This window comes from Nuphar pumila, chromosome 2, assembly GCF_984573655.1.
Source record: "Nuphar pumila chromosome 2, dmNupPumi1.hap1.1, whole genome shotgun sequence".
In the NCBI taxonomy this organism is placed as follows: Eukaryota; Viridiplantae; Streptophyta; class Magnoliopsida; order Nymphaeales; family Nymphaeaceae; genus Nuphar; species Nuphar pumila.
The window spans coordinates 84201651-84223326 of record NC_143250.1 but is presented as its reverse complement, the minus strand read 5'-3'; the positions used below and the strand labels follow the sequence as shown (position 1 = coordinate 84223326).

General features: G+C 38.5%; 1 protein-coding gene across 4 annotated transcripts in view; it reads left to right on the top strand.

Annotated features, from left to right (window-relative positions):
* The first annotated feature begins 15839 nt into the window (after positions 1-15839).
* The window catches only part of LOC149845888 (AP2-like ethylene-responsive transcription factor SNZ), a 246134-nt gene continuing 240297 nt past the window's right edge, over positions 15840-21676 (top strand). For all 4 annotated transcript variants that reach the window (XM_089997777.1, XM_089997778.1, XM_089997779.1 and 1 more), the window contains exon 1: positions 15840-16319. In XM_089997777.1, coding sequence (XP_089853903.1) covers positions 15862-16260 — 399 coding nt within the window. In that variant the 5' untranslated portion in view covers positions 15840-15861 and the 3' untranslated portion in view covers positions 16261-16319. The remainder of the gene's footprint in view (positions 16320-21676) is intronic.

The following is a 21676-nucleotide window of genomic DNA, read 5'->3' as shown; positions in this document are numbered from 1 at the left end:
TCTCCCTCTCCGCCTCTCTCCTGCGTCTTATGATATTCGTATTATGTAGGAAATGAATTCCTCTGTTTTATTTTTCCTGTACGACATGATCGTCGTCACTGAATGAACAATCTTATATGAGAAGAGGTGGCGTTGATTCTCGTTTCCGTTGTTCCTGCTGCTGTTGTTGAATATTATGTTTTTTGGGGTGTGTTGTTGGATACTATGTTACTGAATGAGCACTACCATCACAAACTGTTGAGTTATTATTGGTACATGGTTGGATACACCTACATTTTCCCGCAATGGTGCAACAGTTGAAGTTAGTGTTGGACGCAGAAAAAGTGATTGATGTTGGGGTGGTTTTGATTGCACGCTTGTTGCATAACAATTTTTTGTTGTTATTTGTTCTGGTGTTATTATTTTCCCCTTTACCCCATCTGGATATGAATTGCTATTTTATAATAATTTTGATTGGATATGCTACCATAATATCATTTTTTACATCCTCGTACTAGTCATTATTGTGGGGGATTTTGTCTATCTGGATCTAGATTAGTTGACATTACTTTTCTTCATGGCTGTTGGGTTGTCATGATTTTGATATTTGTATGATATTTGTGATTTACCCTTTTATTTTTGTATGCATTTGCACTCTCTGTTCATTCATGCGCAGAATGCATGTTTTTAATTATTCCATTCATTGTCATATCTTTTCTTATTATATATCTTCCTGTTATAGTTTTTCATCCTTTACCCATTGGTCAAGACTGGTGCCGACCCCAATTGTTTGGGATGAAGGCGTTGTTGTTGTTGTACCCATTGGTCAAGACTGGTGCTACTACATATTTATCTTATCTATCAGTTTATGCAGCATTTTTCTGCTTGCGCTTTTCTAAAATAAGTTTAAACAAGTCCATTTTCTTTTTATTTTTGACTTTTTGGTATATTATTTTGATAAATTATAACTTCTGTCTCTGTTGGTTATACACATAGAGTTGAAATGCATTGTATCACCTCTACCCCTTTAATAGTTAAATTTATTTGTGCCGTTCAAAGGATGCAAATCTGGAAATCGTAGGGAGTAAGAGACCTGATAGACAAACAATGGCGGGTAATGTGGGATGGGAATCGTCAGTGTTCAGTTTCCCTAGAAGGAGGTGATGCAAGCTTAGAACTGTTTCTCAAAGTGTAAGGGTTAACATATGACAACCTAAACTGGGCATAGATGGAACTCAAGGGATCATCATGTGAGGATAAGGGCGGATCCATCACTGACTTTAAGAGAAGGTGTAGGTCTAAATAGTTGCAATAAATATGATTTTTTTGGAGCATATACTGAGATTTGTCTGGATGGGTAAGAAACTGATAAAACAACCATGTAGCGGGGAAATGTCTCCTTGTTATTTTGTTAATGTGAATATATGTGGACAGCAACAAGATTGAAGGTTGATGATGTCCAGGTAGTGGAATGACTGGCATGGGCTCTAGAACTCAACTTTGAATTTGTGAAGCACATTGGGCCCCATTAACTATTGCTTCATGTCTTGCTTTGCATAAGACAGTGAAATAACATTAGTTTCCTTGAACCTGCTAGGCGTGCTTGACATCCATACTGCTATAATTTGAGCTTTGAATTGAGTCTGTTGAGCTTTTCAACCATACTGCTGCCTGATTCAACCATATTCTGTATGTTTGCTGTGGAACTTGTGATGGAAAATGATTCTAGTATGGGCGGAATGCCTTCCTTAAGCGTGTTATCTTCAATCTTGTTCTCCATTTCTCCATGATTCCATATCTTTCAAGTTCTGCTGAGATTAAAGTATGTATTTGGTTGGCTTCATATGCCTCCATCCTGATTGCTGCAGTGCTTTCCAACCATTCCAATGAGATTTAATTGTCTATAGTAATTTTTCTTCTGACTTCCTTTTATTGAATCTTGTAGTTTTGTTAAGCTAGGGGCATTTTTAAAATGAATAAGTTTTAGGTATAAGCTCATGATGGGGAAGATATGTAGTGACGTGTTTGCACAGCAATTTGATGTCATTTTTTGCACGTGTGATATGCTGAGGCGATCTATCCTTTTACTGTTTTACCTAGGATAGGAGAGTAGTTATTATTTGTTATCAGCTTCTATTAATCAAAGCGCTAGCTGATTGCTGAAAGATTTCTGTTATTTTAGCTGCCTTAAACATTTATGTGATAACCATAAAATGACTCTGTTTATGTGATATCCATAAAATGGATGCTAAACGTATCTAGGGTGACTGGGTGAGAGAATTGGTTGTCTTGGGCTGTTCAGTTTTGTTTCTCTATGCATATTGGTCCTAACAGGTTTCTATGCAGCAGCAGTTTTGGAAGCTTGTAAATTGTCTTGTAGATTTTGCAAATTGTCTTTAGATGTTGTCCGATATTGTCATGTCTATTCCTAAATGCACAGATTAGTTTTCAATTTCTATCAAAATGTTCATTGCTACAAAATCTGTATCCAGTGCTTTGTGCTAGTGGATTGGTCTGTCTAGATTGGAAGAGAAGAGTCAGTGTAGGCTGTTTCAGCTTGAAAAGCTGCAGATCTGTGTTGCTTATGAGGGATTGTTTAGAGTGGGTAATATGCATATGGAATGGTGTTGATAGAAATGATGCATGATTCTAATTTACCGAGGCTTATTTGGAGGTTCTTGATTCATACTCTTAGTTGAACAAATATTCTTAGATCAAATGTGTTGGTCTCTTGTTAATTGAAGTTGAACAAATATTCTTAGAACAAATATTCTTAGATCAAATGTATTGGTCTCTTGGAAGGGGAAGCAGTGTGAGATAGGAAGGGTTATGAGGTGGCTCGAGTTAGGAAGGAATGGAGAAACTACACTCACAAGGCTGACCCAATGGAGTTGGTATAAGGCTTGTTGATCATGATGATGGTTTATGCTTTGATTAGATGCAAGGTTGTCGACTTAGGAGCATTATTGGTGAACAGGGTTCGTTTTTGGATGTGGGATAGACAATGGACCTTTGAAATTATAGGTGAGAAGACAAATGGTTATTGTTAATGTTATGCCTTTTGTTTCTCCATGGTCATTTTGATGCAAACTGAAAGCAAGGAACGATCAGTGCCCTTTTGGGTTCGTTTGGATCCAAATTTCTAATTGAATTTTTGTATTTAGATTTTGGATTTTAGGTTGAATCTACGTTAGGGTTAAGGTTCTTTTTCCTTATAAATTGGCATATAGAGACTTAGTTGATAGATTGGTGATTGATTATTACAGGTATTTTATTATTTTCCTACAATTTTCTTCTATTTTTAGTACGTTTCTAGTTTAGCATAGCTTAATATACATTAACCATATATCAGTGTAGTGTTTCAAATCTCTCTTTGAGCTCTACCTCAAACTGGTATCAAAGCAAGTTTTTTCCTTCATATTGTTGTTAGATATGTGGAAGAGTTCGAGGATTGATCAAATGGTAGAAAAGATCAACGATTGCATTGATTAACTTGAGCGTGAAGGATTTGCTAAGATGCATAATGCGATAAAAAACTCAAGATTAATATTAGCCAAAGATTACTAAAATTTTCATGACGGCAATTAGAAAACAGAGATTGGAGCAAAAGATTGAGAGCAAATATTGGGTTTTCCATGCGCAACCTAGGAAGCAGGTCTAGATGAGTGTGATATATAGGGTTTGCTTGTAAGTTGCTCGTTGAGTTTCTGGTCAAACCCTAGGCTCGTCGGAAGCATCTTCTTTGGTGTCATTGCACTTACCAAGACTCCTTTGTATTAATTGGGTGGCAGAGGGTCTGCTACCAGTGGCATGCAGCTGCTAGATTTGACCAACAGAACACCCTACCTCTTGTTGGAAATCTCTCAGCCCGTGTTATCTACAATGGCAGTAGGTGGATGTACAAGCTTAAACATCACCATCCTTCTTCTCCCTGTAATTTAGATCCAAAAGGTTGGGGTTTCTTGAGCCCAACCTTGCCACTTCTCTTTTCTTATCTCATTGTGGGTGGGATAGAACTGGTTTGACCCAACGCTTTTGACCCCTTGCACTTTTAAACCAGATTTTGGAACCAGTTCAAATTTCCAAAGCCATTTCAAACCTTTGGTTCACTCATTTAAAATCCTTTTTTGGACCCATTTTTTCCATTATAGTTCAGAATTGACAAGGTTGGCCTTTTAAACCATATTCTAGACCTAGATTTGATCCAAATAGTTTGTTGCAACCTAAATACTTTGTTGAATTTGTTAGGACTAATCTACACCCGTCTTGATCTAATTAGTGCTAACTTGGGTCCAATTAACCCTAATTGGATTTAGGAACATATTAAGTTAAAATGTTTCCAGCTTGACCTTGTTAGAGTATGTTGATTCATCTACCGCCCTTTTAGCAACAACTGCCAATAAATAGGATCTTCACACTCCTAATGCTTGGAACCTTCGTGGATCAGATGCCATCGCAACTAGTCCTTCTTGATCTACATCTAGCATATTTGCATCCGTGGACAATGCATTAGGTCAGATAAAAAGAAAAGATCAATTGAAATTAGAATCAGGTACAAGATGATAGTTTTTTTTTCCCTGGCTAGGCCAAGGGAAAACCCCTCAGCACCAACCGCCCTTTGGCTGAAGTTTGGTTGGTAAAACCCTTGATGTCCGCCTTGCCCTCTGCAGTGTTCATCCAGCTTCAACCTTGAGGCCAAGAACTCCTTGTGTGTTTCGAACTGGTGTTCTGTCAACTTGGTGACATTCATAAGTTTCTCTTGCCATATGAGCGGAGGCCTTGTGGTCTGCAGGCATGAGATCTAGACTTTAGGATATGTCATTTTTTAAACTTGGCGAGGATCATGCAGATTGGGATTGAGACACAATTGGGACCCTTTGGATAGATCCAATCTTATTTTTTGGATTTTTCCCCTCTATATGTAGTCATGTAGAGGTTCAGTTGAGAGATAGATAATTGATTGATTATTAAGAGTTTTTTTTATTTTATTTTTGTAATTTTTTTTAAAAATTTGGATAGATCTTTTATTTGGAATAGCTTTGTGTGTATTTAGTCATGGATTGAAGTGTAGTTGATCAAATCTCACTTGTGTCCTTCATCACATTCTCACATGAGAGACATTGCACGAATTGGTTACTGGATTGCCTTATTTATGTCAATCAGATTATTTGGTGGTAATATCAAAGTTCTGTTGCAAGTAAGAAAAATAATATGGATTTTTTATCTAAAAAACAATATGGATTTTTAAGCTGTGTTTAGGAGACAAGTCTTGGGAGGGAGTTGGGGAATTGTGAAAAATAAAGCTTTCCAATTCGGTGTATTTTTGCTGCAAATTCAAAAGGGTTTACTGCATCTCATCAAAAGCCTTCTCAATGCCTTTCCCAAACAACGAGTGCCAGAGGCCGTTTACCCCAACTCCAATCCCAACCCTCAGCTTCCACCTTACTCCAGATTCAATATCTTAAAATAGAGGCAGATTTCACTTGGATTGAGTGTTACTGTTGAGAGAACGATAGTTTAAAGATTGGTGGGTTGCCTGTTTGGTAGTGCCCTCAAGTTTTGGACTTGGCAAATGCTACCTCTTTGGAGATGGTATTTGCGAGCTCCAGTTTTGGGTGCAAATACAAGGGAAAACAGTAGAGTTATCTCCTCAATTCCTCAAATCCCCATTCATCGCCTGTCTCTCTCGAGTATCTTTTTCAGGGTCGCTTGACCGGACTGTAAACCAGTTCCTTGATTTCCACTGCAACTGCGGTTTCCCAGTAGGCCTACTTGTCTATGGTTAAGGGCTTGATGTTCAATGGATATATTATATCGATTCCTATTTAGTTGAGAGTTGAGACATTTTCAGTAAAATTGGAAAAGTTTTTGCGTGCCTAATCTCAACCAATATGTCTTCATAATCCGTCGGTAATTGCAGTTATTTGAGTTTTGAGTTCTAATTGTCTTGTGTATTTGTGTATGCTGTGGCTGCTTTAATCTTAGGCTGTTTCAAACAAGCATGCTTTTCGACATGAGATCATCTCAAGAGCCTTAAGAACTGTATAAGATGCAGTCTTTTGCCATAGATTCATGATCAGGGTGTGGTATGTAGGGATGAACAACGAGCCCAGGCCTGGGCTCAGCTCCCCTCGGGCCGTAAATGAGCTGAGCTTGTACAAGCTCTTATGCTCGGACCAAGCAAATGAGCCGAGCCTGATCAGCTTACCAAACTCGACAAGGCTCGTTTCGCGAGTACTTCGGACCTGCCCCGCCCCAACCCGACCTACCTTCTCGAACCCCTCCCTCTTCTCGAGCCCCTCCCCCTTCTTTTTTAGAAACTGTTGAGAGGGATGAGTTGCAAAAATATTGTCCTCATCCTGAAGACGAAGGGGCAACCAAATTGGCTCAATTCAGGTCAATAAGCCTATGCAACTTCATCTATAAAGTGTTAATGAGAATTATAGTAAGGAAAATGAGTGAAATTTTGAAATGGATCATCAGCTACATCCAAAGAGTTTTTTTGAAAGGGAGACATATTAAAGATAACACAATGTTGGCTCACGAGTTGATCGAATCGATGTTGGTTAGCAAAAAGAAAGGATTGATATTCAAAACAAATTTGGCAAAGGCCTACGATAGGGTGAAGTGGTCATTTCTGGCTGATTCCATGGAATTCTTTGTCTTAGAGAGTGGATCAAGATGGTCGTGGAAAGCGTCTGCTTCCCATCCTTCAAGGTGCTTATCAATGAGAGGCACAATTTTGGAGTTCATGGAGCATTAGACAGGGAGACTCCATATCTGTTTTTTTTTTTCATGAAGAGGTTGTCGAGGAATCTTAATCAAGCATAACTCGAAGAAACTATTTATGCAGTAGAGAGTAGGGGATTTCAGTGAAATCATACACTATATGATGATGATGCACTCCTTTTCTTTTGCGTGATCAGAGGCAGTCTATTCATATATATTTTTGGAAATAGTGATATTGTTCGAACAAGTCTCGGGGCTGAAAGTTAATAAGGAACACTGTCTTTATGCCCTTTAATCTCACTCAGCAACAAATCTTACAAATTCACAGTTGGAGCAGGTGAACTATGCAGCTCCCGCTGACTTACTTGGGTCTTCCCCTCTTTAGAGGGAAGCACAAGAGGCAAATATGTGAAAGCCTCATCACAAAATTTTGTATAACAATGGAGAGGTGGAATGGTAGGCAACTGGTTATGGCTGTTAGGCTCATCTTGATTAGGTCAATCCTCAGTTTCTTTCCCTTGTTTTGGATGTGTTGCCATGAGCAGATGGTTGTGATCGTCAATAGACTGGTGGTTGATGTGACTTCACACGAGAAAGCGATTTCACGCACAATTGAGTTGTTTAGAGGACTGGACGACTAGGTGACGAACTTGCGAGAGCAGGTAAACATGTTGATGAGACAAGTTATTTCGCTGACTACGACAGTGACCACCCTATAGGCTGAAGTGGAGGAGCTTCAGTTGAATAACCACACTCTGCAGTAGACAGTTATGCTCAATGGCAGAAATGGTGATAGGCCATCAATGATAGATGTGTTGAGGCCATCTAAATTCAATGGTTCCAGGGATAACAAGGCTATAAAATTTTTTTTATTCCATGTGAAAGACTACTTGAACATTAAAAATGTATTGGTTGGAGATCTCAAGGTAAATGCGATAACAACTCTACTCGATGGAGATGCTATAGCCTGGTGACGAAAGCGCAACGACATAGAAAGGGGTCACTACGTGATTGATACCTTTGAAGCCTTCAAAAGTGAGCTACGAAACTACTTTATGCCAAAAAATTCACATCGCTAAGCTTATTGGATGGTAGCAAAACTCAAGCACACTGGAAACTTGCAAGACTACATCAGGACGTTCCAAAAACTCAACTGGTTTATTGTGGGACCACAACCTTGGGCACATTCTGAAGTAAAAAGGAGCAATCCTCAGACTTTAAAAGATGTGTATGTGACGATCGAGTGACTAGTAGATACTCCATCGACTAAGGCTGGAAAAAAGTCAAACCACGGAGGCAAGAAGGGAGATCGATGCAATAATAAAGGTGAGTCGTCGACCCAACACCATTCTAACAAGAAGCAGAATTATAGAAAGCACAATAATAACAATAACAAAGAGCCGGTTGTGACTTATTGGTTTTGTGGTGAGGGACATATTACCGAGCAATATCCAAAGTGCCTCGTGAAGGATGACAGGCGGGCCAATACTGTGCAGGCAGAGAGCAGTGATGCTGAGGTCGTGCAACCAAGGATGAGAGCTATGTAGATGATCAACGCAGTTAAAAGTTGCGCAACCGAGAGCATGTCGGTTAGCAAAGTGCTCATGTATCTGAAAGTCATTGTGAATGAAAAGTTTACTATGTTAATGGTAGACTTCGGGGCCATGCATAACTTCGTCTCGTGGAAAGAGGCAGAGCGATTGAGCTTGAAGCCTGGGTCAAAGTAAAGGACCATTAAGATGGTGAACTCTGAGGCCAAGCTAATCCGTGGTGAAGCAAGGGATGTGACTATCCAAATAGGGAGTTGGGTCGACAAAACCAACTTCTTAGTAGTGTCCCTGGACGACTTCAAAATAATTTTGGCCCTAGAGTTTCTTCGCGGCCAGAATGTGATGATGCTATTGAAGTTCAACTCATTGACAATCATGGGGCTAAACTTTTCACACACGATGCAATGTTTTATTCTTGGAAGTAAGTCTTCAATGTTATTTGCTATGCAATTGAAAAATAGTGTCAAGTATGGAGATAAGATATTTCTAGTCGTCGTGCGCATCAAAGAAGGGAAGGTAAAAACATCAGTGTCGTCGACCCTTGACGCACTATTGGTTGAGTTTCGGGAAATGATGCCCGCAGAACTGTCGAAGCGTCTTCCACCAAGACGCGAGGTCGACCACAAGTTAGAGTTGGCCCCTATAGCAAAGCTCCCTGCCATTGTCCCTTATCACATGGGGCCGACTGAATTGAAGGAGTTGTGCATACAATTAGACGAGATATTGGAGGTAAACATTATTCGTCCTTCTAAAGCACCCTTTGGTGCTCCAATACTCTTTCAGGTGAAATATGATGGCTCCAAACAACTATGTATAGACTATCATGCATTGAACAAGGTCACAGTGAAAAATAAGTATTTGTAGCCACTTATAACAGACTTGTTCGACCAACTAGGCAGTGTCTGTGTCTTTTTAAAGCTAGATGTGTGATTGGGTTACTGCAAGTGAGGATTGTTGACGGTGATGAGCTCAAGATGACTTGTGTCACTCGTTATGGTGCCTATGAATTTCTAGAGATGCCATTTGGGTTAACTAATTCTTCGGCCACATTCACGATGTTGATGAACAAGATCTTCTACCCTTACTTAGACAAGTTCGTGGTAGTCTATCTCGATGACATCGTGATTTACAACAGCAACATGGAGGAACATGTCAGGCACTTGCTGTAATGCCCTCAAAATTTTGACCTTAATTATTGTTTAAATTTGAAAATTTTGAGGCCAATTTTTTTTTTATAAGTAAATCAGATCTTATAATGTGGAAAGGATTTTAAAAAATGGTTAAGACTTTGGGCAAGATTACACTAAAGATAGCAATCAAATTAAAATGTACGTGATATACATATTTCAAACCACGTACAATATAAGACTAAAATTTAAAGAATTTTAATTTTATTTCAAATTAGAGTATAAAAACAACACTTCAGTCTCTATATTATCAAGTACTTAAAACAAAAAGATCATGAATACCAAGATCGTAAGGTAAGAGTGGACCATCGAGGATGCAGCTCGACCAACTCTTTGCTCAACTACTCATTATACTTTACCTGCATTAACTGTCTCCCATAAAATGGGGTCAAACTTGCTAAAGTCTGGTAAAGCAACCCAAACTCAAACTTAAAGAAAATATATCAAGCATTTAAAGGTAAAGATATGATATATTATTCATCAATCGTTAGGTGATAGATAAAGAAACAACGTCCTATGAGTCATTCATTGTAAGCATTCGAACATAAAATATTTCATCACTTAATATTCTATTCAACATTAACTCACATAATAAAGTATAATCTATATGCATTTAAGTCATACAAGTCATCACACACACATACACACACACACACATATATATATTCTATATACATATTCTATATATATCTAAGACATTCAAATTATTACATCATTTTCATATGCATTCATAATTCTTATAAACAATAAGTCAAATCACATTTGACCATTCCAGCATGAAACACATGCATATACATTCTAAGTAATTTAGTAAGATATTCATGATACACATCAATCATGATATATAGGTATGATATATTCGCTCAGACAATCATAATGCAATAATTTGCAATAAAACTATGTAGGCGTGATGTATCATTCAACTAATAAGTCAAAACTAATCATTTGTAGGTGTGTCACATATATGCTAACATAAGCGTCACAATCATAACCTCATATCAAGATCTAAAATCAATAAGGATCTGATTCTCACATCTGAGTTAAACATATAATCATGCTATAACAGAAAAGCCAAATCTATAAATTCATAATTAGCTACCTCAATCAACTCATAATATCACCATAATTTATCATAATATTTTGTTTAATCATAATAAAGATTTACAAGATCCACGCCGGATCACCTGCTTTAAGAAATATACAACCTCACAAGGAGTTACCGCCCTAGACGGATGATCTACCTGGTCTTAGACAATGCACTTCCTCACAGAAATATACCATCTTTACGGGCTACCCGCTCTTGGGCAATGCATTTTTTCATAGACACTTTCCGCTCTAGTTGGATTACCTGATTTGGTCATGCACACCCTTACAGAGAATCATTTAGGAACAGCTCCTCAACAGGTACTATATTCAATAAAAACTATTGTAATACATGCATCAATACAATTAATCACTCTGAGGGTCAATAGCCACCAACACAACACAAGCATGTATACAATCAATATGCATCACATCATACATTACTTCATATGACACTTAAATCATAAAATCACAGATTTAACCAATAAGGTTCCATGAACTATAATTCACTATTGAACTTAAACATTTATCACATGCCTTCATAATTTTATATCACATGACATTTAAATCATATCATACATAAGCATATTATCCTATGCACCATATCATCGCCACAAGAAATATTGCATTTTATAAATTGAACCTTAAAGCATGCATAGACAAAACATGAGTTCTATGCATGCATACGTGAACATGCACATTTCATAATATGAAGCAACTAAACCTCAACATACATGACTCCTACATAGTTCGAGATTTGCACACGATAAAAGTCAAATGCATTTTTTACCACATGAATCGATATATCACCTTAGATATAATTGTATAAGGGTAGGTCAAAATCTTATTGACCATTCCATCGTACATCATACACATATATTTCTTAAGCAAAAAAAACATACAGGTTCAAAACAATTTATAACATTCGCAGTATGCATCGAACACGACTTACACACATTCATAGTAGTTATATGTGCACCATATATCAAATTCATACAAACACACAAAGCAACATAGTACGCGCAAACTAAAGTATGATGGCATACATTGTGTACATATTATACATTCATAAGTGTACGTGCATTCAAACTCACACACAGGTGTACCTACAACAAACACACTCCATATTCTGCTAACTATAATCATGATAGGCATGATCTCTGAAGTACAATCACAAGAGTCATAGATATCCATAACTAAGTGAAGTGTGTGAGCATAACTTGTCTTTTTAATTCATTTAGATATTCAGTGCAACAACATCATGCTTACACAATTAGTCTCTAAACATGCTCTTTATAAGTTCAGTTAAGGTACCTTACTTTAATAATGTGAAGAACAATTAATCGACACCCAAAAGATTGAGGGGTTTCGAAGTCTGCAAAGATCGCTACCCAAGCAATACAACGAACCCTTCGTGTGTAATCGTAAATGCCAAAAACTCAAAAAATGTCAATTATAACAAGATTAGCCAAAAATAACAAATTACCCTATAAACCATTACCAAGAGCCGCATAACACACAAATACACTTCAATAATTTATAAACTCTATCAATATATATATATATATATAGTGATTTATAGTCCAAAACAGTTCTATAAACACAAATTATGTCCTGGTTGGCTTGAATAAACAAATGAACATTTAATATATCAATAAATGAAATTCAAAAGCTAGAAACACATTTCTAATTTAGAGATAAAAAATGAGTTATTTATTTATTAGTAACCCTTAAAAATTATAGGGTTTACACTTGTGAACATTGTTTTAGGTGTCAAAGAAGAATGACCTTTATGTCAAGCAAGATAAGTGTTTCTTTGGCCTAGAAAAGATTAGCTTCCTTGGACACATCGTGGGGCGTGGTTTGCTGCACATGGACGAACAGAAGATAAAAGCCATCCAAAAATAGAATTCACTGACTAAAGTATCAGAGTTGCGGTCATTTCTTGGCTTAGCCAATTATTATCAGGGATTTATCGAAGGCTACTCCCTCATTGTTGCGCTCCTCATGGATTTGCTAAAGAAGAATCAGGTATGACTCTGGACAGGAGTCTGTCAAGATGCTTTTGATGACTTGAAGAAGGTCTTGGCGAGGGAACTAGTGTTGCGGCTGCCAGACCACTCCAGACCTTTTGAAGTCCACACAGACGCCTTAGACTTCACCATCGACGGAGTTGTTATGCAGAAAGGTCATCCAATTGCTTACGAGAGCTAAAAGTTAAAGTATGCAGAGAGACGTTACACAGTGCACAAACGTGAAATGATGACCATCATGTACTGCCTTAGGACCTGGCAGCACTATCTTTTGGGTGCTCAGTTCATCATCAAGACAGACGTCACCACAAGCTATTTCTAAATGCAGAAGAAGCTGACACCCAATCAAGCTTAATGATAAATGTTTTTAGCCGAGTTTGACTTCACTTTAGAGTATAAGGTGGGAAAGACCAATGTTGTTATCGATGCTCTAAGTCGCAAGGTAGAATTGGCGGCTATGCGGGTGGAGCCTTCCAAAAGTTCACTTGAAGGGTGCATTGCTGGATCGTATCCGTGAATGAATGCAACAAGACACAACAGCATAACACCTTATCTCTTTGGCGCAAACAGGAAAAACATAGTGATTTTGGCTACTGGATGACCTCCTCATGACTAAAGGTGGACACATCTTTGTGTCGCAGTGGGAAAGCCTTCATCGCGAATTATTTAAGGAGTGCCATGATATTTTATGGGTAGGTCATCCAGGTTAGGAGTGGACCTTAGCACTCTACGAGCGCGGTTACTATTGACCATAAATGAGAGATGATGTGGTGGGGTATGTGCAAACGTGCCTCATCTGCCAGCAAGACAAGAGGACCAACCAGAAGACTGTCGGTCTTCTTCAGCCTCTATCTATCCCAGAATATACTTGAAAAAGAATTTTCATGGACTTTATTGTGAGCTTGCCCAAGGTAGATGACTTCAACTCCTTCCTGGTGGTAGTGGACCATTTTTCTAAATACACCACTTTTATCCTAACTTTCAAAAAATACTATGCAAAGAAGATGACATAGCTGTTCGTCAAGCATGTGGTGAAGCACTGGGGTGTACCAAGAAGCATTATGAGCGATCGCGATGCTCACTTCACGGGTAAATTCTAGCGTGAAGTGTTTCGGCTACTCGATTCTGATATGCTATTTTCAACAAGTTTCCATCCACAGACCGATGGGCAGATGAAGCACATCAACGGATTATTTGAGCAATACATCAGGCACTTTGTTAGCGCTAATCAGAAGGACTGGATAAAGCTCTTGGACGTGACCCAATTCTGTTATAATATCCAAAAGAACGAGTCTTCAGGCCACAACCCGTTCGAGATAGCCACAAGACAATAGCTGCTGACCCCACACACTCTACCCGCATAGGAGAAGGTAAGGCCATCCTTTGCCTATCAATTTGTTCGAGATTGACACTAACAGACCGAACCGACGAAGGTGTTTCTATATAAAGCAGCCAAGAGGATGAAGAAATGTGCAGACAAGTACTGTCGTCTTGCTGGGTTCCATATTGAGGATCAGGCGTTAGTGAAACTCTACCCGGATCGCACAAGCATCTTTCATGGACGACACCGCAGATTGATCAGGAAGTACAAGAGACCATTCACCATAAAAAAGAAAGTGGGCAACCTAGCGTACAAACTGGACCTACCCCCAAGCTTCAAGATGCACCTAGTGTTTCAAATGTGCAACCTAAAACTGTTTCATGCAGACGAGAGAAATCCAGAACGTAGCACGCTACAACGCGCTTTTATCCTGCAAAGGGCCCTAACAGCACAACGGGCTGAGAAGCATCTCAGCAAAATCCTTTGCCACAAGGTCAATTACTTGGGCGAAACAAAGAAGTATCTGGTGCAGTGGGAGGAAACAACGAAGCCGATGTGGGAGTCAACATTCCAGATGAATATTTGTTATTATGTTGAAGTTAGGGCCTACCACGAAGCAGATAGCGTCGAGGGCGGCACATGACTTGAAGGAGAGAGTTTGTTCTCTTGTGACCTACTTTGTACAGTTGTGTCTAGAGTTTGTTTGGCTTTGGTTGAGTCTTGATGTAAAGTGTTGATTCACTTGCAAATTTTTTTGGGCCACCCATTTTCTTTGGTTTAGGTTGAAAAGTACCTTAAAGGGTCAGCCCGTAGATTTGAATTGTAACAAGCTTTCGGGCAAAAATGTGAATGAATGTAAATGCGAAGAGCTTTTTTTTGTTCTCTCATTGTGATCGCTTCCGAGTGATTATGATTTCTCTTCTTCTCTATTTTCTCGCTTTTTTGTACTTTCAGTTATCAAAGTTTTTGCAGTTGCAAGTGAGCGAGCGAAAGGCTTGCGGTGGTAAGAAAGGACCGTCACACCACACTGGCTTATTGAAAAAGTAGGCTTGTGACACCTCTAGCCAGTTTATTATATGTGAATTAACAAACGAAGTGAGCCAGGCTTGGCTCAAGCTCGACACAAGGCTGAACACAAGTGGTTCAGGCTTGGGCCAAAGCTCGAGTTGACCGTGAGCACCATTTCACGTGAGTGAGCCAAGTGTGTGCATCCCTAGTGGTATGTTCATATCTCACCCCCTGATCATGAACGATTGACTCAACCAGGCGACTTTCCATCATGCTTTCCTCTTTTGGTTGAAGCGTGGCACTTCTGGCTTCTTCCCGCTTAGAAAGCGCGCTTTCCTGTCAAGGGACTTCTGGCACTTCTGGTAACTATGGTAGACCTAACTGAGCGAGGAGAAATAGTATGACGCATTTTGTGAAATCGGAGATATCGGGTCGCTGCTCTTTTTCCTTGTGGCATGCAGGAACCAAACTCGTTAAAAAAGAAGGTCCATGCAATTCTCCGTTATATAATGGTAAATGGGGTTACATTTGTAGCTTAATATTGAGCCAAATAGGCTTAGATATGTGTTGAATTCGGGTCCGAAATTAACTTCATCCAATCTATTTGAACCCCTGCTACTTAAAACTTAAAAGGCCACCCTTCCCAACGGACTTGGAATTCACTGGATCTTGATTTTCCTGGAGCCATTGTAAGAACTCGAAGCCCGATCCAGCTGTTCAGCTAGTCTGGTCTAAGATATGAATGGACCTGGATCTAAACTAGATCCGAATTTTCTCGAAGTAATGTTCGAAAATCTCGAAACCAGATCCAGCCGGTTATCTGGCCCCGGGTCTTAAATTCATAACCGGTAGTCGTCGGGTCAGAAATCTGAACAGATCCGATCCGTTACCTGTTTCGGTAATTTTTTAGAGCTCACCGCAGCCAACGGCCCAAACGCGGCAGCGCGTAGGCTGAAGGCCACCACCGGTGGATGGCCGGCGGCGAGGCGTCGATCACCGAGCTGGTGGCGGCCCTCGAGCACGCGACCCTGATCGCGAGGCAGCTCTCGCCGTCTGCGCGCTCCCCGCAGCTCGCTGAGGCCAGGGAGTCCCTCAGAACCGCCCGTAGCCGGATTGAGAGTTTCCTCTCCGCCATCGACGCCTCCCTCTCAGCCCAGGACGACGAGGCTATGGCCGAGCTGGACGAGTCTGAGGTGGAGAGCCTCCAGCGCAGCGTCGAGGAGTGGGGGCTGCACTGCAAGCGCCGGAAGCGGCGGCCTTCCCCGTTGTCTTCCTCCCCCGAACGGCCGGACGTCGCCGTCCGGGGCTTCTCCTTCGATCGGGCAGCCTACCACCGCTCGTTGGATCTCGTGTTTCAGTTCCACGGGTGAAAGAAGAATCCGACGCCCCGATAAAAAAAAAAGAAATCGTTTCTGCTCGTTGAGAAGAGGTGAGAGAGCCAAACCCTAACCCTAATCCTGATTTCCCGTTGTTTTCTTTCCTCTTCCTTTTTTCTTTCTTCCGATTGCCTTTCTGTTCCTTTTTCCTGGTGTTTAGTTAATGCTGGTAAATCCGAACGTCAAGGCAAGCTAGTAAATAAGTGCCTTCTGTTTCGGGAATTGAGAAATAAAAGAGATTAATTTGGGAATTCTTTGAGGTACACTAATAATAGCGTGACGAGTGATCCTAAAAATCAATCCAGCACTCTCATTTTGAAATCTCAGTATATTTATCCTATAATTAGCAATATAAGAAATTGAAGAGAGAGTGTTGAAAAAATATGAAGGGAAAATATCTTAATTTTACGCTATATTCGAGTTAAAATGACGATATATTGGAACTGTTTTTTTGGGGTTGCGCTAAGCCATTAGAAATTCAGTGTAGTGGCGATGTTTCTGACCATACCATGAACCAAAGAAGGTACAATCTGAGAAGAAGACTTAAGCGTTTAGCTCCATGACATATATACAATTGCAGGGGCTTGTTTTTCAAACGTAAGTCTGGTGATGCAATCATATTTCTTTTCTTTTTCCTTTTTGGATATATCAGTGTTTGGTTTTCTCAAGGTTAAAAACTGTGAATGATAGAACTGATATATGGCTAACCAGATATGTTCTTTAATCTCAGAAAAACTTGAAAGAAACGGAATCATGGGGAAATGGAGAACATGATCTAAGATCGCACAAGTAAGGAGGGCATTCACCATCACAAGTTCCATACCAAATACACAAAATATGGCCGAATCAGGTTGCAGTGTGGTTTGTAATGCTCGAAGGAATATTAAAGCTGAAATTCGAATTATAGAAATACGGATGTGAAACACACATAGTAGGTTGAAGGTAACTTATGTTACCTCATTTCCTGATATGAGGCAAGACATGCAGAAATAGTTAATGGGGCGCAATGTGCTGTCACGAATTCAAAATTGAGTTCCAGAGTCCACAATATGTAATTTCCAGTCCTTTCCTCTACCTGGCTATCACCAACCTCCCATATGTTAACTTGGTAAAAGGGGAAATATTTCTCTGCTATATGGTTTTAATATTGTGCCCTTACCCATCCATACATATCTAAGTATACACTAAAAGGCAAGATTGTAAAAACTAAAAAGCATATGGTAACCTGTATAGGCCGGGCCCAAAATAAGATGTGTATCATATCATATCATAAAAAATCATATTTTCAATAAAACAACCCAAACATAATAGAAAAAATCAGAAAATTTTAAAAAAACATAAACAATCATAAATGCCACCATAATAGCACATATCAAACAATTATGAGCTGCGTGAGACATCAAATATCCAATAATCAAGATAATATGCTATGAATGACATGCATATCTCACAAGAAAATGTAAACTATGAAGTAATATGCATATTAAACAACAAAACTAAGCTAACAAGTCACAAGATTCATGATAGTGTTTTTCAATACGTAAAAATTTTGCATAACCAAATATTTTTCAAAATTCGAACAAAAAATGAACTAGATAATGTCAGTCATGATTATGATCATCATCATCTTCTTCTTCTTGCAAGAAATCAACCCCAAATCACCCTCAATATCTTTAGGAATGAATATGAACTTGCCCTAAGGGGCCTTATGTTAAAAAACAAAAAACAAAAAAATCAAAATCAAACTGTACTGTTTGTGTATCATAAACTACGATACACCTAATACAAGTACAATACACATCAGTATTGCGATACGAGTGTATCATATCGATTTCCCCAAAAGTTTTGATATGTATCGAACCGACAATACGATTCTTTCAACACTCTTAAAAGAATCATATTTATTGCAACTGTTTGCATCTTCACCTTCTCTTATAATCAATGATGGATTAACCTTTATCGTTACATGATGACCCCTTGACTTCCATTTATGCCCATGTTGTCATGTTCTAACCTTTATCCTTTGAGAAGCAGTTCTAATCTTGCAACGCCTCTTTTGAGGAAACTCAATACTAACAACATGTGCCCCACATTTGCCTTCATTTCTATTAGACTATGTCACATAGGTGCGGGTGCTGATGCGGCGATGCAGCACTTTAAAAAAACTTGGGTGTGGGGTGTACAAGGAGGCTATATATATAATTTTTAACAGTTTTAAGTTAACATTACATGTATGTGTGCATATATATATATATATATATATATATATATATATATATATATATATATATATAAAATTGGACTTGATTAGCGTTAACTGAATCTACTTTTGGACAGAAATGGACCTCAATATGGTTGACTTCACCTGACACAAAGGAATCCGTGTCCAAGTGTTGCACCCACATGGGTGTGGGTGCAACGTGGGTGCGGTGCCCTGTTAGAAGAGCCCGTGTTACATAGCTATTAGGTGTATTCCTCCGTGCAATTTCTGTTCCGCATCCATTATTTCTTCTCTATATATGATGTTTTCTCCATGTATTCATGCTCCTTTACTGGATAAAATGAATAAAAAGATGACCGTATAGTTCAGATTATATGGGCTTATGATTCAGAATTTCATATTGTGATGTGTTGTTTACCAGTTTTCAACTGTAGCTTATTTATTATTTTTTTTGGGGTGAAACTGAAGCTTATTTGTACACATCACATATTCATTTTTAACATTGTACTAATTGTACTGCAAAATTTTGATGTTTTCTCCACAAAATAGAAGACAAAATGACACATCTTTAGTTGTCAAAAGCGTTAGTCGGAGCCTAGGTGGAAGACCCATAAAAGGACTAATCGGGGCCTAGGCGGGGACTAAGTGGCTTAGGTGAGACCAAAAAAATAAAAACATCAAGAAAAACAAAAGGATTACAATAAATAGTTAAATTTAGTAACAGACATATGATTATAACTATGAATGAAGTGTGTAGTTCAATGTAACATATCCAGTGTTATTAAAAATGTGCCTTGAGGCGCAAAAGGCACGCCTCGCCTTGAGGCGAGGCCCTTTGCGCCTCAAGGCGCAAGCCTGAGGCATGAGGTGTGAAGAAGAAGAAGAAAGAAGAAAAAAGAAAGAAGAAGAAGAAGAAAAAAAAAGAAAAAAGAAAGAAGAAAGAAGAAAGAAGAAAGAAGAAAGAAGAAAGAAGAAAGAAGAAAGAAGAAAGAAGAAAGAAGAAAGAAGAAGAAGATATATTTAATTAGTTTCTTAGTTACTTTTTATATGTTAATCTCATATTTTTTAACTTTTATAGGTTAATCTCATATTTTTTAGTACTTATTTGAGATTTTCTATTGCTTATTGGTTGTTGCTTTATAGGACATTATATTTTTCAATTATATAATTAGTTTTCCAGTTATATAATCAGTTTCTTAGTTACTTTATATGTTTATCTTATATTTTTTCGTACTTATTTGAGATTTTCTATTTCTTATTGGTTGTTACTTCATCAATAAAGCATTTCTTTATTTATTTGTATTTTTAGATTTTTTTTTTATAATTTTTTTAAAGTTTTTTAATTTTTTTTTGAGGCTTACGCTTTATGGCTCGAGGTTTGTGCCTCGCCTCAGGTTTTGGTGCAGCGCCTCGCTATGCCTCAACGCTTTTCACAACACTGAACATATCACAAAGTTCATGAAATTGCATAATATTGAACATACACACAAAAACTTTGGCACACCATCCAAGTACTATATATATATATATATATATATATATATATATATATATATATATATATATATATATATAGAGAGAGAGAGAGAGAGAGAGAGAGAGAGAGAGAGAGAGAGAGAGAGTTATCTTGCCTCTTTTTCGTTAGGTCACTTAAGACTCAAAAAAACATAGTTTTTAGATGTTTTATGCTTGATCTGAACCATTGGATGTGTTTATGATAGAAAGAACATGTAATTGATTGAGCCATCATTATGCTCAGCTATGTCACATAGGTGCGCGTAGGGGTGCTGACCTCAGTGTGGTTGACTTCACCTAACATAAAGGAAGCTATGTCCAAGTGTTGCACCTGCCTGGGTGCGGGTGCGGGTGCGACACAGGTTCGGTGCCCTGTTAGAAGAGTCCGTGTTACATAGATGCTCAGATGTGTATTTTAAAGAGGTAAAAAAAATCATCGGTTGACATTGTACTAAAATATCATGATAAAATGTTCGCCTTCTTCTGTGACAAGCAAACCCTCCCTTAGGGGCTAACCTTTTCTCCTAATTCCAAAAATAATCCTCACTATTGTGAAATTACTGATATGGACCACAAGTCTCCTGGAAACTAACAAATAGAGACATCAGTTAACATCCATAATCTTGAGAAACATGATTATTTTGTGTTTCATATTGTCGCTATTATTTTAGTTTGACTAGAGAGCTAACCTTAGTTAATAGATAATAACAAAGGTAGGCCTTTGTTTGGCAGTTTGCAGAAATTCAGAGGCCGATATCAGGAAATTCAGAAACGTGAGGCCCATTTTTGGATTTAGGGGCAAAAGGTTGGCACCTAAATGGAATTTTCCCTTTGTTTTAACATGAGAGCCATCTAGGAAAATCATGTGCATTGCAAGGTGGAAATTATTTAAGAATAAAATTCGTAGTTGAAAAATATCTAATTTTGGTTGAACAAACTTTTTTTATTTATAATGTTATGTTAAATGGCATAATGTAATTCAAGCTCTCTCAAACTCAACTACAAAACCAAGTATCATTGTGACCAAGGTGTTTAGTGATTGGTTGCCTGTAAGAATGGTCAACTTTCTAAATGGATCTGGAAACTTGTCTGTTACACCCATTCACTTTATCCCGTGGTGCTTGAAGAAAACTGTGGAATCAGTATGGTTGTAGGAGGATGGATTAAATTGTTTAGCTAGCAATTAAGACTATGGTGTCAACTCACTCCATCTCCTGTGACTGGGATGCATGGGACTGTTTCCTGCCTTTGGTTCAAACAATGAAGGATTTCTCACCATGCACTTCTCATAAACTTGCAGAATTGCTGGAATAGACGGGATAAAGTGGATGACCCTAATTGAACAATCTAGACTAAATGTATTATGATTGTACTTGGTGCGGCTGCATGTTGCTGGGTTGTATAGACTTCAAATGGTTATACTACAAACCAGGGTTTAACTGCTGGTATGGAAGTCTTCTTGGTATTGGCTATGATATATTTCACCCTCTTGGGCCTCTCCGTTTGATATAACTATTTCTTTTGTAGCCCTGATTACTCAGCAAAGTGGTCTTGTCAAATGGTATAATTTGGGTTTCAATGAACCTTTGCCCAAGATAGTTCACTTTGTATCAATGAGTACTGTCGTACTAGGTACTTCGGAACATGTGTACTCAAAAGGGTATCAAGGTTGAA